Genomic DNA, 19104 nt, shown 5'->3' on the forward strand with positions numbered 1-19104 from the left:
GGCATTAATTTAGAAGTCTGTTAAGTTTATGTTAAGAAAACCTTTTTTTTCGAGTGCCATGGTTCCCTCTTTAGAATGACGGGACCACGTGTAATCAGTAGTATTGGAGGTCCCATGGCCTTCGGCATACCGGTGTTTTACTATATCGACAAAAAAGGTACCGTATACTATGTTCAACACGCTTGAAGGAAATGTTTCTCTCGAAAGGTTAGACCTGTGTTTCTTTCACTTGCGGGGACGGTGACATACCAGCATTAGATGGACAGAGTGATGGCCATGGCAGAGCCCGCAGAACACAACCTTCCGTACTAAAGCACCATATTTGCGTCGAAATTATTTATTAAGCCAATCAAAATTTTCTGGTACGCTCCAAATCTCGCTGCTCAGGGAGTCTTAGAGCGCAGCTGTCGTTGGGGTTCATTACCGTGCCACGAGGGCAGCGGAATGCGCCCGCGAACTCCGGCATCCCCATCAGCGGGATCATGCAGAGGCTGCGCGCTGACAGGTGGAGCTCGTCGTGACCGCACGACAGCAAGCAGAAGCGCCGGAAGAACGTCCTCATGGCATCGGTACTTGTCTGGGGCTGCTGGAAGCCGGGCACAGGGGCACCGCCAATACCGCCAGCACCGCTGAGTAGCGCATCCATCGCAGTCCTCGCCGCCATGGTCAAAGCGAACAACTTCGAGGCAGTGGCAACGTTCCAGCCCGAAGAATGTCCGTTGAAAGAGCTGTGCAAGAGAAGTTATGGCAGTCAATTACGAACTATGCACTCGCAAACATCTTCGTCCTAGTATGGTAGCCAGTCACCGTGGCGGCGCAGTAAATATGGTGTATTGCGACTAATAACTAGGTCCTGGGTTCGAGTTCCTGCTGTGACGGCCTCCTCCTGATGAGGCCACAATGCAACAGCGTTCTACCTCAATTTGCGGCACCTAAATAACCGCAGGTTGCAAATGTATACCTAGAGCTATCCACAACCGTCCCCTTGAGCCTAAAGGCTCCTTTGAGAGGTTAAAGGCAATTGGCGAGTGAATGAATAGATCAATGACTCAATCAATCAATGAATCAATCAACCTAGCACTCAATCGTGTGACACCATGTACGAGTTCTGGGGCCCAACGAACTGGCAGTACTTGTGCACTTCCAACGTGCTTATTGAAGGTAATTACACAGACACGTTTTACACTAAAAGTTCGCTCCAACTGACCCGTGACCGACTGTAATGCCGACTGAGGAGAGACTCGCCACAACTTTACACAAGCAGGCGTACCCTGGTGGCTGCCACTTCGAATTGTCTCAGGATCAGTGCCATTCATGCGCTTGCACCGGCTTTTCCACCGGAGTGGTTGGGCAGCTAAAAAAAAAAAAAAAAACTACACAGGACAAGAACCACGACGACCTTGCCTGCACATCGTTAACCTCGAGTAGGCGATAATACCTACCATCAACTCTGCCAAGTCATGCTTATTCACCCGCCGTGGTTGCTTAACAGGTTTGGCACTGCACTGCTAAGCTCGAGCTAGGTCACTGGATGTCGATGGGTGTGAAATGAAATAACGCCCGTCTACGTCGCATTAAGTGCACGGGGTCAAAATTAAACCGAAGTCTCATACTACGGCGTGCCTCATACTCAGGTAGCGGTTTTGGCACATATAACCCCATCATAATCCAACTTTATTAGTTAGTCTGCGTCTTCCATTGTGCACATGCTTTCCTGTGGCTGCTTTTCATTTCAGGTATTTACGCAGTCTAGTCATGAATTTGATTGAAAAGTTTGTTGCAAACGCCTTCAAGTGTGCAGCAGTGGTGCCAGCTCTGGCAGCGGCCGGAAAGAAACCATCAGTGGCAGTGCGCCTCCTTTCGCACCGCCATCGCCTCGTAAAACAAACGCCCGCATTTTCCGACGTGCCGCTGATACGATCATTAGCTTTGCAACTCGAAACACAGAGTTGAATGATCGAGGAGCGCGAGATTCAAAACAAAAATTTGCGACCTTGCTTTGCGGCCAACTGTGTCGCGCGAGCCGTGATTGGTCGGGTCGAATGTTTGTACGTTCACACCTTCCACACGAATCGCCAGGAGTGCGAAATGGAGCGGCTCTGTTTACTTTTAATTTTCTGTCAAAAGCGTCGAATCCTGAGAACGTTCTGATGATACAACAAAAAATGCATGCTATTCTCATAGGTGTGCCTTGCTTTTACACGGAGCTTGCTTTAACATAGATTCATTCTAAAAGTGTAGTACGATTTTACTTTCGGAGGTATAATAGCACAGCCAACGCTGTAAGAAATAAGCGCCCAAAGTATAAAAATTTATGCTTATTTGCATACGAAATAAATCCAAAAATAATTTGTTCTGAGAAAATCAACAAAAAAAGAACTTAAACGCCTGTAACGCTCTCAAAAATACATCTGGGAGAGCTAGAATTCATCAAATTTGTAGCTTGTCTTCAGATTCTTGTTTTCGTCCAATTTTGCATATGGGGCGCGTCATAACTTTTCTAGCTTGTTTTGAAGCATCAGTACAGCAGCGGGAGGCCTTCACATTAGGCGGCCGATGAATTATAGAAGTTTTTAAATTGTAAAGGCCATGTTTTATTCCTAATCGTTTGAACGTATCAAGCGTGTTTTTCTTGACATTGATGAAATAGCAGAGAGCGTCAGATACAGCAAACTTTAGCGTCGGAAGGTTCACATGGGTGTCCTTGGTTGACCTTTGTCAACTCGTGCTCTTGAAGCACTCATTCAGGGCAAGACGACGCCTGACAGAGTGCCAAGATCTATAACTGTTTTCGGACAGAGTAGACGTTTATCGCAGAATTTTGCAGCCACTCTCCCCATTATTCAACACGCTTCAACGCACTTCCTGGAGCACTCATATCACCGGGTCTTTCGCGCACGGTGACTTTCGTGTATAGATTCCCGAGAAACTTTTGTTGCCCTCGCCTTCGCACTCTGATCTTTGCCATACTGTAGCTACTACTATCAATTAGAAAACTACAGTGCATACACAACAAAGAAAGGCAACTCTGTATTTATATACCGCACCAGAAACCAGGATAGTGTAAGCAAAATGCATGCTTTAAACTCGGTGCGTCAACGTTGTTACAGTTTATTTTTACCAGAGATGGAAACATGCACTAGAATTACTTTTGTTCACCTAATTCTGCCGTAACATCTGGTGTCCCGGCAGGGTCCGTATTGGCCCCTCGGTTTTTCTTGATTTATACTCGTAATAATGATCTTCCTACTTGCCTTTCTTCCTGAACTGTCCGACTGTTTGCAGATGACTGTGTAGTTTACCAGAAAATTACTAACCATGCTGATTATGTCAATCTGCAGCACGATCTAGATGGGGTATTCGAATGGTGCAATCAATGGCTCATTACACTTGATACAACTAAAGCATGAGCGTTTGTCACCACGCTACTACTAATTGTCCGTGTACTTCATCATCATCAGCCTATTTTTATGTCCACTGTAGGACGAAGGCCTCTCCCTGCGATCTCCAATTACCTCTGTCTTGCGCCAGCGTATTGTCGGAGTCATGAAGAAGGTAGTGGCCGAATACTGCACCAGGGAGGCCAATTCCTGTTCTGGTGAGGGAGTGACTTTGATGAAGCTTAGTGGGCCTTCCTAGTTTGGTTGCACCTGAACTAGTATAGCCCCACTAGCTCTCGGCATTAATATTTTTTTCTTGCCGCTGTCAGGCACCACTCATTGCCTGAAAATGTGGTGGGCTGGAGTACGATTCGAACTTTCGACCTTCAGATTTGAAGCCGGGTATTCTACCTCTGCTCCACGCCACCACTGTCCGCGTACTTACTGCCTCAATAATATTCGATTACCATCTGTTGACAGTCATTAATACCTTGGTGTCCACATTTTTTAAATCTTTCGTGAAATACCCATGTCGAATATGTAACTAACAACGCGAATCGCATGCTTGGCTATTTACCTCAGAACATTCAAAATATTTTTGAACCCCATCGTCTCTGAAGTTAGCACTTAACAAAACTTTCGTACGTTCTAAATTAGAGTACGCATGCGCCATATGAGATCCTACTTAGACAACCGTCAAACTCTTGAAGCCATTCAGAATCGCGGAGCACGCTTCATCTTATCGAATTATTCACGTTATTCTAGTGTCAGGTTTATGAAGAAAACCATAAACTTCTCTGAGCTTTCGTTGCGTCGAAAGTTATTTCGCCTTAATCTTTTTCACAAAATCTATTATTACAACAACGATTTGAAGGACATCCTGTTTCATCCACCTCAATATATCTCAAGGACCGATCATCGCTTCTAGGTTGGTCTACCATTTTGTCGCACAAAATTGTGTAATGACCCTTTTGTTCCTAGAACAAGTGTCGCATAGAAGCCTCTTCCCTCCACTATTCACTATTCCCTCCACTAGTTCAAGATCGCTTTACAAGATGCCTTGTAATATTTTGCTGTTAGTTGCACGACTTGCCATTTTTACCCACTCTTTTCTGTAGTGCCTTTTGTCCCTGAAAGTATTGTAAATAAATAAATAAATAAATAAATAAATAAATAAATAAATAAATAAATAAATAAATAAATAAATAAATAAATAAATAAATAAATAAATAAATAAATAAATAAATAAATAAATAAATAAATAAATAAATTCTTTTGAACCCCTATTACTCAAAACAGAAAATAATACACAATTCGATCATTTTTTTTTCATGTTACAGATCAGACCGGCACCTTCAGTTTCAGTTTAACAGACACTGGGTGGTGTTCAAATATTGCTATATCCTTTGACAAAAGAGCGCAAGAATATAATATTTGCTGCAAAATGTTCTTCAATGAATCCTGCATATAATTAGGTAAAAACGGAAAATCGACTTTTTGAAACAAACATCGTGTTTTTAACTTCGCGATATACCTTAAAAGAGGGCCATAAGATATTCAGAAATGCACGTAAATGCATGAACATTGAGGCTTGCCTGTGAACTTGGCGAAGGCACTCGGTGCCTTCTCGGAAGCCTTCCTGCGAACGCTCGTCCCACCATTCTTTACTGCTCGCTGGAGTGATGACGTGCGCGATCTCACGAGCCAGAAGGGAACCGATTGTTCCGAAGTTGAATTCTCTGAGGACACAAGGAGCCGAGAGTTAGGTCCTTTCAGTTTTTTAAGCATAAATCTTGGTGTTTTCAATATATTACATCGCTAGTGAATATAGTTCTTCATCGCTTGGTTATTTTTATGCCAAGAAATAATGTCCTCATGCCTACCTAACTTCGTTACGTGTGATTTTGACATTTGTTACAATCGACGTTTAAAAGCGGTCTTTGCAGCTTGTACGGCCTATTGCAATAATCAGAGCTTTACCACATGGAAGCAGCTCAGTTACACTGCCACAGACGTCACTGCGCAATAAATCGCAGCAGTGCACAAAGTTTTTAATATGCTTTAGCGTCTTTTCGTTTAGAAATCCGATAGTAGTAGCAACTGATAAACCGGAATAAGACCTGAAATGTCACGGAGCGGCATATTTTCGAGAGTTTTCGAGTGGTTTTGACGCCAATTAACGGCCGCCAAAAACGTTGTATCTTCACGGGGCAGCATATAGTCTCTCGAGAAATCGACACGCGGATCAGCGGCCGCCAAAAACGTCTTGTCCTCACTGTGCGGCATATAATTTCGAAAAGGCGACACGCCGATTAACGGGCGTCAAAAATGTCGTGGCCCCACGGGGTGGCATCTCGTTTCGAGACATCGACACGTCGATTAACGAAACCCGAGGTGTGCGTCCGTGTGGTGCAGGGCCGGGGCTCGACCTTGGAGAGAGGGGAATCTACCGGCCTTCTTCCCTGGTGAAAGGGGCACGGCCAAGACTTTTGGGAGGAGTTATGAATTAATTAGGTGAACTCTGCATACCGGCAGTTCCCCTACATAGAAAACTAGGGAAAGGAGCGGCTATTTAAGCGCAGGTTTTGGGCCCTGCTAATTAGTCTAGAAGCTGAACCTATGCGCTGCTGAGAAGTCGTCGGGGGGCTAGTGCCGTCCAGTATCGCCTGGGCCGCCTGGCCACGTCGGAACTCCGAGGAACTAGTTGACGTACGAGACGACAAACCAACGTCTGCAACGAAGCTCACGGTAGTTCGCCTCAAGTTAGCTCAACCTGCTTGAGAGAAAACGTCAAATCTAGACTCCTGGGAAATTCAGGCCAGCAATCGCATCCACCTCAACAAGATCGGCCCGCCAGCATTCTTCGAGAAAGCTCTGCGCGCCGACTTAACGGTTTATGGACTTGCTGCTGCTGCCCGGCCACACGTATGACATCGTTGTTTTCATTTGAACTTTATTTTAGGGAAATGCTGTTCGGTGTTATTCTTGTATATTTGATCCGCGCCCTGTTTCATATGTATATGTATTGTTAATTGCTCATCTCATTTCTCCGTCATCATTGTGTTATATTAAGTTCAGGTGTGTTAGTCTGTCTTGTGTCTTTTTTATTATTTTATTTTATTAATTGTGTATATTTATCAGTCGATAAAAATCTTTTTTTTTGTTTACTCCCGATTCTGACTCTTTTCACTGTGTTCGCTTGAGTACGGAACGACCAACCGGCTTGTATACACCGTCGATCGACTTCGCACCGACGACGAACGCGTGACAGCCATGAAAAATGTATACAGACAGAATGAAATATGCCCTTTTTTGTTTTCTGAATATTTAGCCGTGTTTTTACAAAGAGGATATTTTTTTTTGTTTTTTCAGTAATTTCGACATTCGCTATCCTGGATGCGCATTAGCCGAGTACTCTACGGGAGGCAAAATGCTTCAAAAATTAAAAAAAAAATCCAGTGACATGTGGAGCTAAATAAAATTTTGGGAAACTAAGTTAACTTGGTATGCGACTTCTTTCTTGCCCACCTAATATAATATGATTTTCATTGGCTTTACGAGGATAGTACCCCCATTGCAGGGACAAGGTAACTGTGGTTAACGTAAACTTCAGTTACTAACTGCCGCCGTATATTCTCACTTCAGCAAAAAAAAAAAAAAAAAAGCCTTTATTCGTATTTTATACCCAGATACTATAGATAATGGTTTAATGAAATGTTTTATTTCCTGTAACAGCGCGTGATAATGCCATTGCGTACCAGGAGTTCAGCTTGATTATGATTAGTCTGCCTGTTTAACAGCTTGTTAAATAGAACTGACAATCAGGCTAGTTGGTAATGACTCATTATGAGTACGATAGTACCTATTGTGTAACCTACCGCTACCATACGATAGCAAATGGCATAGAGGTTCTCAAGCCTTCGTGCTTTCATCTGGTACTAAATACGATGAGTAACCCAAGCGCTTAGAATGAAGCCCTCCGACACAGCGTTCAGCGACAGGCACCGCAATCAGACTGGCACTAAAAATAAAATTCCCTTTCATTATTATGCGACATTAAATGATTGAGTGCAACAGCTAAGAAAGATGAATTAAAAGAGGCGTATACATTTCCAAATTAGATTTTTTGAACTTTAGTAACGTAATGCGTGCGATACTTGAGATATGTAAGAAAAACACACCTTGGCATCGTGGCGGAGTACAGTACCGGGGCACTGATGAGAGCACCCGAAAGAACGACACTGTTGAGCAGCTCGCTGAAAGTGAAGGCACCTTCGATTTGCCGCTCGGCCAGCAGTTCCATGCCAACAGGCAGCGGGTAAGTTACGGACGCCGTCTTGTGGTCTCCCATCAAGGTCAGGTGCTCGTTCAGGAAGTCACCGGACCACTCGCTGATGTTGGGGTAGACTGGCGTGCTGCGGTCAGTGAGCTGTCTGACGAGCCGGTGAGGAAGCGTCACGGTCGTGTTCCTGAACGTTGCTATCAGGGTGACCCAACGGCGGCTGTCGATCCACGGGACCAAGCCCTGGTTCTTGGAGAACGCGTCGACGACCGCGTCGAGCAGCACTTGCGTGTCTCCTTCGGCGATGGGGGGCAGGCCCAGCAGGCGGCTGATTTGGTACGAGCAGGCGTGACTGGCGACACGACACGCTGTCTTCAGGCAGGTCTTGCGAGTTTCCAGCTCGGTGGTGTCCACGCTTGAGAGCCTACTCTTGAAGTAGAGAGCAAGAAACTCCGCGGCTACCTGTAGTGACAGATAGGCTCGCACTGTCTCGCTCGTTGTATTACTACTTATGACTCTCAGGATGTTCTCTACCTGGTTCTGGCCAGTCCAGAGGAACCCTTCTGCTCGAGGCACACGCAGGTGCTTCTGAAACAGAGATGACCAATCGGCTTGCCCAAATTCTCGAGCTACCTCGGTAATCGAGCTCAAATTGAGCAGCCTCGTGTCAGAGTCGTTTTCAAAGGCAGCGTTCACGATGTCGTCGAGTTTCAGGATGTCACCAACCAAGTTTTTCGCGGGTGCGTTCGTAACCATCTTTGCGAGAGCTTCTTCCAGGTGACTTTCGAAATTGGGAAGGCCTTCGAATGCTTTTCTAATTGAACGTCCACTCGTAAGGGCAGGGTACGTGTTTTTCTCGTATAATTCAAGCCCGATGCCAAAGAGGACGTCGATGCCGTTCACTGCCGACAGTGTCGCTATGGCCATAATCAAATCACGCTGAGGTATGTTGTGCAGGCTACTGGCATGCTTTTGCAAACGTGGAAGAACGGATGCCAGAACCGTAGTATCTTGACTGTTGTTCATAAAACTAATGCAAGCCCTGAAATAAGAAATACGAAGTTTAAACGGAACAGCCGTAACAAAATACTTTTCATAGATGTAGCGCATATATTTGATGCAACGTTAAGGCTTTCATCCCTGCGATCCATTATCAGGTCCCGTATGCAGGCAGCCTGCATTGCGGAAGCAATTATCAAGCGACTAGATCGCCCGTTTTTGTGCTTGTAATCCTATAGCTAACTATTCCAGACTTTCGTCGTTTTATCAGAAGAGTTACTCTGTGAAAATTTATATATCCTTAAGCGATACGCACCAAGTCGCGTTTGTAACATTAGGTGACATGAGGTGTAAACTGAAAACCTTGATATCCGTTTCCCAAGATTGCCTGCAAGAACTCCTCAATGCTATCAGTGCTGTCGGCTGAGAATTGAATAATTTTGGTGTCATGGGCATTCAAACAAACGTCATTGCCTTCTTCATAATGAAAGCCACGCCATGGAGAGGACACACGTATAATTCATGCGGTAAATGAAGGAGAATAGTTATTACAATGTAACTACTGAAGAACGTTCAGGCGCAACCTAAAGGTCATTTTGCTATTCAGATTGTTATCTTTATTATTAATCTTGACAATGCGCACGCATTACGGCCAACTCATTCTTTACACCTACGTGGTGAAGACGTGGTTCCGCCCTATTTATTAACCCTTTTTGTATCTATGCATAGACTTGTCGTCAGGGTTATGTCGATATGGGACCTCACTCGCCATCGAAAATGCATCTCATTGCATAGGGGCAGAACCTATGTAGTGCGTAGCTGTCGTTATAGTCGACCATTCCTGGAACATGGTTGTGTTCTCTTCTCGTCCTTCTGTTGAAGATTACTTGTTAATTGTGGCTCTCTAAATAAGTGAATTGCTCATTTGAATTGTGGCGCAAGTATTTAGCAGATTATACAGTGATGTTGCAGTACACTTTAGGTACCACGGACATGCAGTCTAAGTGAGCGTCCTTTCTTATTTAAGAGATATTACAAAACGAGTAAGTTAGAATGAACTAGCGCGAAAAAACACGACCAGAAGACAAGAAGGGAGACACACACCAGCGCTGGTGTGTGTCTCCCTTCTTGTCTTCTTGTCGTGTTTTTTCGCACTGTTTCCCTCTCGAGTATGTACCGACTAGCCCAAGCCTCTACGGTCTTGCAATTTATTTAGGATGAACTAAATTAGTTCTTCCTAAGACCAAGGGTGTATGCATAAGCTAAAATTGCGCAAGTTGCAGTCATCACAAAGCGTTCTGAACACCAGGGTGCTAGTTTACTAATCATCTCTTTCTAGTGATTCCTAATTTCTTAATCATACGGGTGTAGAAGTTAATTGAAGTTGGCAGCGTCCATATAGCAGATGCTCACCTGTATGTGTGGAAGAAAATGTGGGATCCATAGGCGTCCGGGTAAGGCAGTTCCCCTGGCATGATAATGCTGTCCAGGAGGGAATAAAAATTCTCCATGATCTCTCCCATGAAACTGCCGTTCTGCGTCCATCGGTAGCAAACGTAGTCATAGAAGTCATGACATGGGTCCACTGTCAAGTTCCCAGACGTGTCGAGCAGCTTGAGCGCCTGCGTACATCGTAGGAGACAGACGTGCGAACTATGTATGTATAACACTGTAACACTACTCAAACTGTATCGCACCATTCGCAAACAAGGTGTTGCCAACGCTCTTTTTACATCAACCGCAAAAATTCAAGTAGCACATGTTTGCCCCATGTATACGAAAAGTTTTTTTTTTCTTTTACGTGCGAACTATGTATGTATAACACTGTAACACTACTCAAACTGTATCGCACCATTCGCAAACAAGGTGTTGCCAACGCTCTTTTTACATCAACCGCAAAAATTCAAGTAGCACATGTTTGCCCCATGTATACGAAAAGTTTTTTTTTTCTTTTACGTGAGTGAACCATCGGTATACATTGCTTTGGCGCATCTTCCGGCACTTCCAACAACATCTCAGAACACCTTCGCTCGGCCCAACACTGGGAAACACTGGCTGTCACAGACGGTGCCATTCATTCCCTATTGCTTCAAACAGGGCCCCCTCCATTTCTTTGAAGCCCACACGGCTTTGAAGCCCAAAGCTGAATAATCTTTTACCGCGTCGAGGTCTCCCGCCGACTTCCCTTTAATGACTACAGCTTACATTTTGTCACACCTGACATGGCGGTACCTGGCCACCTGATGCCTGCCCACTTCCGGCCGAACGGGTAGCCATTCATAACCAGTTTGCCTGCTTGCTGGAAGTGGATGGTCTTGTAGATCTTGATCTGAGTTTTTAGTGCGAATAGCACTGGACACAAGAAGACACAATGGACATGCATGGCACTATGTGTGTATTTTGTGTGTTTTTTTTTGTGTCCCCCCCAGTATTATTGGCGCTAAAAAAACTCAGATCAAGATACCATACCAACAAGCCAACATTGCTACTCTGGTCTTGTACACTTTCGCCTACACTTTGTGTCCGCTCTGCAGCGAAGCTTTGGCGCTATCTCGGTGGTCTTCTTGGGATTGGTTCTCAATATCGAGGGGCGAAGGCCTAGCCTGTGGTCACACAGGGGCCGCTCGCGATGTCACTGCAAGGTAAGGGGGGCGCCATGTGTACCGCTACGGCAAAACACGGCGAAAGACGTTGCACGGTGACAGATGGCGCCACCACTTTTTTGCGTAGATTTGGGCGTCCTTTAAGTGGTGTCGCCGCAGAGCAGACGCACCTGCCACTCCCGTGGATTGGCGTTGTTCAGGGATCATATGCCAGCAGGCAAGGGCATCATATGCGTTCCATTATGGCCGATGTGATTTCGTAAGCTTCGCCGCTGTACACATATGTATAGCAGTGACGTCATTTAGCTTGAAAAAAAAAAAAATTAGCGTAGCTTGCACTAGTGGCGCAAGGCTAAAGAAACAGCGGAGCCGATCGGCACCCTGCTGGTCCGGGCCTTACGGGTTATGCTCGGTTTTGCTAAGTTTTGCAAGGTGATGCTTGGTTGTGCTAAGTTTTGCGAGATGATGGTCGGTTTTTTTGGACTATTTCTTGTGCCATGCAACTGACCTTGCTATGCAAGGGCTGTAGTGTCTCTCACTTAGCTAGATCAAGCAATCACACAGTCAAGTCAGATTCAACCACATTTATTATGTACAATTATATTCCGGAATGTATTATTTATTGATCGATTATCGATTAGCTATTGTTTATATCGCAAAGTATTGGCCACGTATTTGGGCTAGGCTAAATACTACCAAGTAATCCCCAGCATTTTCCAGAATTTATTGATTATTGATTGATTATCGATTACATATTCATTGGCTATTGATTGGCTATCGCAAGGTATTGCCCACGTATTTGGACTAGGCTAAGCACCACCAAGTAATCCCCAGCATTTGCCGGAATTTATTACATAATTGATCGATTATCAATTAGCTATTGATTGGCTACCGATTGGCTACCGCAAGGTATTGGCCACGTATTTGGGCAAGGCTAAGCACTAACAAGCCATCCCCAGCATTTTTCAGAATTTATTGATTATTGATCGATTATCGATTAGCTCTTGATTGGCTATTGATTGGCTATCGCAAGGTGAAGCGAGGTGCAGCTGTACGCAGTGACGTCATAGTTAGGCGAGTTTTTGCAAACGCTACACAGGGAACGAAAACCTTAAAACAGCTCCGCTGTTAAAAATAAAGGTACTGGCAAACGGAGGCTTCGGAAGGGCAGCTGAGATTATGCTAACAAACCTTTTAGAGTTCGTCCAGAATCGCTGCACCCGGTTTTTTCTTTCTAACTATAGCCGCTAGTCTAGTGTTTCCTCAATGAAACTAACGCCTGACCTACCAGAGCTCGGTTTGCGCCGAAGGTGTTCACAACTGTGCTTCTTGCATAAAATAATTTACTTCGATCAGATACCTAGTAAAGAGTTGCACCATCGGTCATCGTACGTACTACAAGAAGTTTGTGAACCACTTTGTCGCTGTAAAATTTACTCGGACCCCTCCATACCGGAATCCTCGGAAGGCGGAAACCACCTCCCTGCTTCAATCACTGCGACCTCTTAACTCCAAGAATTTACAGACCACCACCAACGCTTATATTTGTCCTTGTCCCTCATCTCTGTAACACCTTAATTCGGGCGATTGAGAGTAAATAAATAAATAAATAAATAAATAAATAAATAAATAAATAAATAAATAAATAAATAAATAAATAAATAAATAAATAAATAAATAAATAAATAAATAAATAAATAAATAAATAAATAAATAAATAAATAAATAAAGTGGACGGCGGAGCATCTATAGGGCATTCAAGGGGCAGCGGAGAGATCAAAGCTGGACCCAGGGTGCCCGTGGGATACTTTGGTTCCGAAATCAGGTAGTCGTATTTTCTGTGAGCTCTGACGCGAACGTTTAAGTGATTTTGACAAGATGTGATAGGACTTTTTATTTTTATTAAGTACGTGAGTATTTATGCAACTCTGATGCAACAAGCTCTACATTCTAGAATACTCTCCACCTCAATGTTTTCTGAAATTGCACTCTTCTGTGAAATGCTGGTCGCAAGGCTACAAAAATGTCTTCAAGTTTGAGTACGATCTGGTAGTTCCATTGCAAGACCGCACATTGCTCAAAATGTTTATTTTTGTACAATGCGTCTGTGCAGTAAGACGATGCATGGAAGGATGCTCGCCACACAATCCTGGACAAATAAGCCTGCTCTCAACGTCAAGTGCGGACACGTAAGCTCTTACTGAAACAAAATACAGTGTCATAATATATGCAGCCGGTGGTAGCCAAATGGAGTGAGCTTTGAAGTTTCACCATGGCTCCTTCCCCCCGTGTCGTGTCATTGTGTTCTTGTCCAGCCTGTTCAGCCTCTGTTACCACTAAGAGCCATGCGATTGTTACTACGCAGTCAGATACTAATTCTGGATCACGTAATTATGCTTCTTTGAGTCCGTTCACTTACGAAGCCATCAATTACGAACTTGTCGAAGGAATGCATTGCGGGAGTTCCTATGGGAACGTACCTCGTGACACTGCTCGGTTTCGCAGGGCAGTGACGCGTCGGCGACTTCCTCCGCGCGCCGCGAGATGGCCATGGCGAAAGCGAGCATGGCGAATCCGACGAGCGAACAGAACAAGCCTATCAGCACGCCGGCGAATGCACCAGGGCGTGCAGGCGTCTTGTCGTACCCGCGCTGGTCCTTGTCGCCGACTGCAAGACATCGAATAATAACAAAAAAGGCCGCATAGATTAACCATAGTCTCCTGCATTTCTACACTTGTGCGGTGCGCTGCCCGCCGCTGCTCCGCCGTTCCTATTTACGCTGCAGTAGCCGAAATAAGGCTGTCGCCACACTAAGAACATCGCATGAGTTTGAATCAAATCTGGATAGGTCGTGCGTTGTGTGCGCACTGCTGGGAGGGCCCACTGTAGTCAGAAATAAATTATTGCGATATGCAATGGATGAGCACTTGAATGTTTACTACAATGGTTAAGAACACTGCTCCGGTCGTTATGAAAACTACAAAGAGGACCTTTTTGAAGTGTAAAATGTACAGGCGCAACAAACGGGACACTGCGGGTAACAAACGGACACACGTCCATGCCATGGCATACGTCCTAATGCAGAAAGGCGAAGAAACCTTTGTCTCTCGATGCAAGGGATGCTCATTATATAGGCAAGAAACAGGCTAGCTCGCCTGCCATTCTCAACACAAGCCACTGTCGAGGACAGCACATGACCGTAAGTCGGCAGCTAATTACAGCCCCAACCGGTCTCTAAACGAGGGCAGCAGTATCCTGGCCTAAAATGCCACCACAACAGCAACAACATGTCTGACAACTTACACAGCGCCTTTAACTTGTCTCCCGCACCCGTGGTTCCCTTGGGACCGCTAGACAAGTCACTCGTCACGGCGCCTGCAGGCGGAGGCGCTGTGGCTGCAATCTTCAAGGGGGGCGCGCCCTGAATGGTGGTCTTGGGTGCCGGCTCGTTGTCTGAGGCGAGCTCGAGGTGGGAGGCACTTTTCTCAATTTTGGGGGTTGCGGACTTCCTGGATTTCACCGAACTGGTCTGTTTCGTCAGGATTGCGGAGCCATTCGCCGGTGGCTGAACGGTCTTGGCAAGAATACTTCCTTCGTCAGTAGTCATCTCGTCTATTACTAAAGACGAACGCCAACTAGGAGTCGATATTTCGAAATGGAAAGGCTGGCACTGGGTGGTCTGCAAGAAACAAGGTGTCCCCGTTATATGGAGCTTAGAGCAAGGAAACACGAACTGGTAGTTGTGGTTGGTTATCACACTTATCAGTATGACAAATAGAAAATTCTTCCTCCTGTTTATGCAGAACAATTTACAAGGAAAATTGTCTTGAGTGACCTGCCAAAAGGCATACGGTGCCTGACAAGGACATGCAATTCTTGCAGCTCAATCATAGTAAAGCAAACATACGAAAATCAAGCACTTCAAAATTGATATATATGAAGAAAAAAACGATATCGTGGTCGTGAACCCAAGGGAACCCAAGGGACCACACACACACACAAAATAATAATAATCTGCGCTGTGTTTCGTCACCTAAAATCATAGGACGTTCATGCCTGGGCTGTATATAGTTAGCTTAGGCAGATTTTCATCCATCTCAAGTGCGCCGGCTAATTGTCAATAACACTAAAAATTTCAGAACTATGTATGGGTAAAAATCATTCTACAAGCGTGGTTAGGTGAAACAAAAGAGTACAGTTGATGTTATGTATTCACAATGAATGAGCACCAGTGCTTATGTGCCGATATTCTGCCTATGGTCATAGTACACGAGGAAACACGTTGACTTGACACAGTCAGAGCGCTATCGGTACCTCTATAACGCTTTTCACTAGCACACGCTTAACCAATCTTTAACCCAGTGTTCAAAAGCTGCAGACATAGCGCGGTCTTCGCGTACTGAACTCATTGCCTCAATTTACGACCATGCCACATATTTACCCTAAACATTTTCCCCTCTCTTTCTCTTTCATATTACCCCAGCGTAGAGTAGCGCGCCACAGACACTCCTCCGGCAGACCTTTTCGCCCGACGGACCACCTGGGGATTTTTAACGTGCCCCATAAGTCTAAGTACCGACCTTAATCTAAGTACCGTCCAAATTATTCCAGAGTCCCACACTACGGCGTGCCTCATAATCAGATCGTGGTTGTGGCGCGTAAAACCCCATAATTTAATTAAATTCATTGATGCGAACATTTCCTGCCGCCGGAGCAGTGAAATTGTTAGAGCAAATTTATAGTCGCGTCTGTTCGAAGGTGCTAAAGAAAATTAACGCGCTCGTCATTTCCTCCAAGCGGTAAACTTTGGGAAATTCAGGGCCTTACGGGCAAGGTACGCACCTATTGTAGCTCGATGGGCCAATGACAGCTTCAGCCGGGAACGTTTTTCGCACTTGCAGCAGCAGCACCACCAGTAGCTCTAATGGCCTCGCGAAGCAAGAACGTGAAATTTCACGCGGTGGCAGTGCGCGTGCTTCAACGGCCGATAACGTTCGAATTTTCTTTCTCTTCGCTATCTGTGAAAATTTTTTTCACCTGCCGCTGAATTTAACGCAAAGCTAACATAGTTGTATTCAACACCACTGAATACGGTTCCAGCTAAGTTCTGTGTTCAGAAGAAATTCATATTCTGCCCCCTGAGAAGACCAAGACCAAGAAAGTTCATTTCATTCTTACTTGTGGGATTACTGACGGGCACATATGTTTGTTTCCCTCTTGAATATGGTAATGTTCACTAAGACCTTCAATGTCACGCACCTTCTTGGCTACGCTGTGTTTACCCACGTAAATAATTCGGCACGTTTTCCGCATACACTTTTTTCTTTCGTGCCGTGTGCCACGACTACGTATAAGTAGCCTTGTTTATGATCATTGCCTCTATCCTCTCGTAAGTATTCGAAACTCTTTTAAAGACATCTGCTTGCCTATGATACACGTTTTACTGGGGAAACGAACACTTGTGAAGCGATTCACTGGAGCACGCGACTGACGTGAAGTCATGTGGACTTGAAGTCGCATTGGAAAGGATGATAATAATAAACCAACGAATCAATCCTTTATTTACCGTGCCCAGGAACAATCCTCAGGTCGGATTGCTGGCTCACGCATGCATTAAGAAAAAGAAACTGCAGGCAAATATAAGTAAAAAATAAACATTAGAATGACTAAGAAAAACAATGCGGTGTTATTCCACGTACCATCACACGGCATAAATGTCCTGAGTATGTCATCGCGTTTCCCCGGCGACTGCCCCGCCGAGAAAGGAAGCGAAGGAAATTGCGGGAAATCTCCGAAGGATTAGAGTGTCAGTATCGGCCGAAGTGACCACTTACGTCTCTAGCGGAGCGATGGAGTGAAATAAAGGGGGCAGAGAGAGAGTGATTGTGAAGAGGAAGGGACGCTATATTCTGCACCCCTTTAGACATGACGGATCAGTGCCTTGAGTAAGGGGAAAGGGACATCAAGAAGGAAGAAGAGACAGAAGATCGAGGCGGTCACAGAGCACTTGGCTTTAAATTATCCATGAAAATTATGGATTTTAACGTTTATTTGCTTAGCTCTTATGTAAAACCTGCCCGGTTCTTGGTCAAACCCCGTGAGTGGGTATCTGCCAAATATCTTAACGCCATCGTCATCATCAACATCATCATCATTATCTGCCAGCGGTAGCCATATTAGAGTAACGTTGGGTTGTAGAGGGGGTACGCCAGAGTGAAAGAAGGTGAAGGCACAAGTCTGCTCGCACCAATCACCATGGATACCATGCCTGATTTCTCCAAAAGCAAATTCGTTGACGGTGAAACAGATTTTTCCTAATATTTTTCGAAAACGCACAAGCTTCTTCCAGCGCACATACTTGAAGGTCTCCTTCAAGATCATCCTGGTGAATTTCCGCCTGACTTGCTTATTTATACGGACGCAACACAAAGTTTAGAGACGGCCGGAGTTGGTATCTTTTCAACTCAATGTAACTGGTCTTTTCCTCTTCGTCGCGCTGATTACACCCCAATTTTTTTGCAGACTTTCTGGTACTTATTCTGGTCATCAGAAAATCGGGCCCACAAAAATGTAAAGTAATAATTGCTACAGATGCGCTTTCGGTCTGTACACATTTAGCTCCCAAGATTTTCGACTCTTGTCCCGGACAATTTGCCTGAAGCCCACTTTGTCTGGGTCCCTGGACATAGAGGAATCTTTTTAAATAAGTCCACTGACTCGCTCGTATCGTCGTCACTAAATGGTGCGGTCTTAAATGCTCTTTCTGATTTCTCTTTTATAACAAGAGCTAGGTTCAAACGACTTTTATTTATAAATTGTAATGGATCATCCCTACTTTCCGCAGATGACTTTAGACATGTAATATTTACGAATCCAAAAATTCCTTCCACGACTGTGCGAGGTGACGTTATCACGCTTCCGTTGTAGAAATCCCCGCCTAAATTTTTGCCTTCATAGGTCTAGTTTATCCATCACTAACCTCTGCTCTTTTTGTAATGAGCCAGAAATTCTCCACCATTTTTTTCTTCCTTGCCATCGTTTCTCCTCCCTCCACAGAATGTTTTTTTTTTCATATTTTCGACTGGTAATCTTGGTTTAGCACTTACAACACCAAGCATTTTGTCCTTTGGTGCCTTTCAATTAGGCACAAGCCGTGGGTCGATGATTAGTGATCTGCACAAGTTCATTGAAGCGTCTGGAAAGTTACGCTGCTAGGGATACTGTGGCGCACATTTTTCTTTCTTCTTTCCCCCCGTAAGTTTATGTGTAGGCCCTCTCAAAATTTGTGTTATTATTTAGTTGTCTAATGCTTCACTTTCAATGTTTGCCTTTAGCCCTTTAGGTATTTTGTTGGGGGTACTTTTCAATCAATTCAGTGTGGCCAATGCCCCTCGTGGGTACAAGGCATGATTTGAGGAACAAGAACAATCGCCACGGACAATTTAATGTTAGGATTATTTTTGCGTTATTCTATTCTTTTCCTATCCACCAATCACTACCAGTCAATCGCGTCGATAACACGAGAGGAGCGCCGAATGGCCAACTGACAAAGTGCGAAAAGAAATCGTTCGCCCCAAGGTCAAAACGGAGAGGCGACGCTACATGCGCTGCAGCGCGTTGTGCGTTTGGAAGGGCTTCGTTATATCAATGCGGTGATATGCGAGAGCGTCGGCAGCAAGAGATTAAAGATGGCGAATATATGCTTGCCGCTAAGCAAGACTCATGACAGGGAGTTGACCAGAAGCGACTTTATTCACTGTGTGTGCTCCGGAGTTTAATCGCACCGCTTTAAGGTCAGCGATTTCGACCATGAGTGCAGAGCATGCGACAGACTATTGT

At 44.8% G+C, this 19104-nt stretch overlaps 1 protein-coding gene across 1 annotated transcript; it reads right to left on the reverse strand.

The window, feature by feature from the left end:
• Positions 1 to 349: 349 nt before the first annotated feature.
• Positions 350 to 16213, reverse strand: LOC119440660 (uncharacterized). The gene is made up of 7 exons (XM_037705551.2): positions 16108 to 16213; positions 14569 to 14944; positions 13745 to 13932; positions 10075 to 10283; positions 7562 to 8704; positions 4976 to 5119; positions 350 to 728 (listed from the first exon to the last, which is right to left on the reverse strand). The coding sequence occupies exons 2-7, from the start codon at positions 14870 to 14872 to the stop codon at positions 350 to 352; spliced, it is 2367 nt and encodes a 788-aa protein (XP_037561479.1). The 5' UTR covers positions 14873 to 14944; positions 16108 to 16213.
• Positions 16214 to 19104: the final 2891 nt, after the last annotated feature.

This window comes from Dermacentor silvarum, chromosome 2, assembly GCF_013339745.2.
Source record: "Dermacentor silvarum isolate Dsil-2018 chromosome 2, BIME_Dsil_1.4, whole genome shotgun sequence".
NCBI lineage: Eukaryota > Metazoa > Arthropoda > Arachnida > Ixodida > Ixodidae > Dermacentor > Dermacentor silvarum.

Excerpts from the sequence above, each read along its gene's own strand:
- LOC119440660 (XM_037705551.2), bottom strand. The coding sequence starts at position 14,872 with ATGACTACTGACGAAGGAAGTATTCTTGCCAAGACCGTTCAGCCACCG. Across the intron at positions 13,933-14,568 it reads AGACAAGTTAAAGGCGCTGT|TCGGCGACAAGGACCAGCGC; the intron begins GTAAGTTGTCAG and ends GATGTCTTGCAG. Across the intron at positions 8,705-10,074 it reads ATTTTCTTCCACACATACAG|GGCTTGCATTAGTTTTATGA; the intron begins GTGAGCATCTGC and ends TTCTTATTTCAG.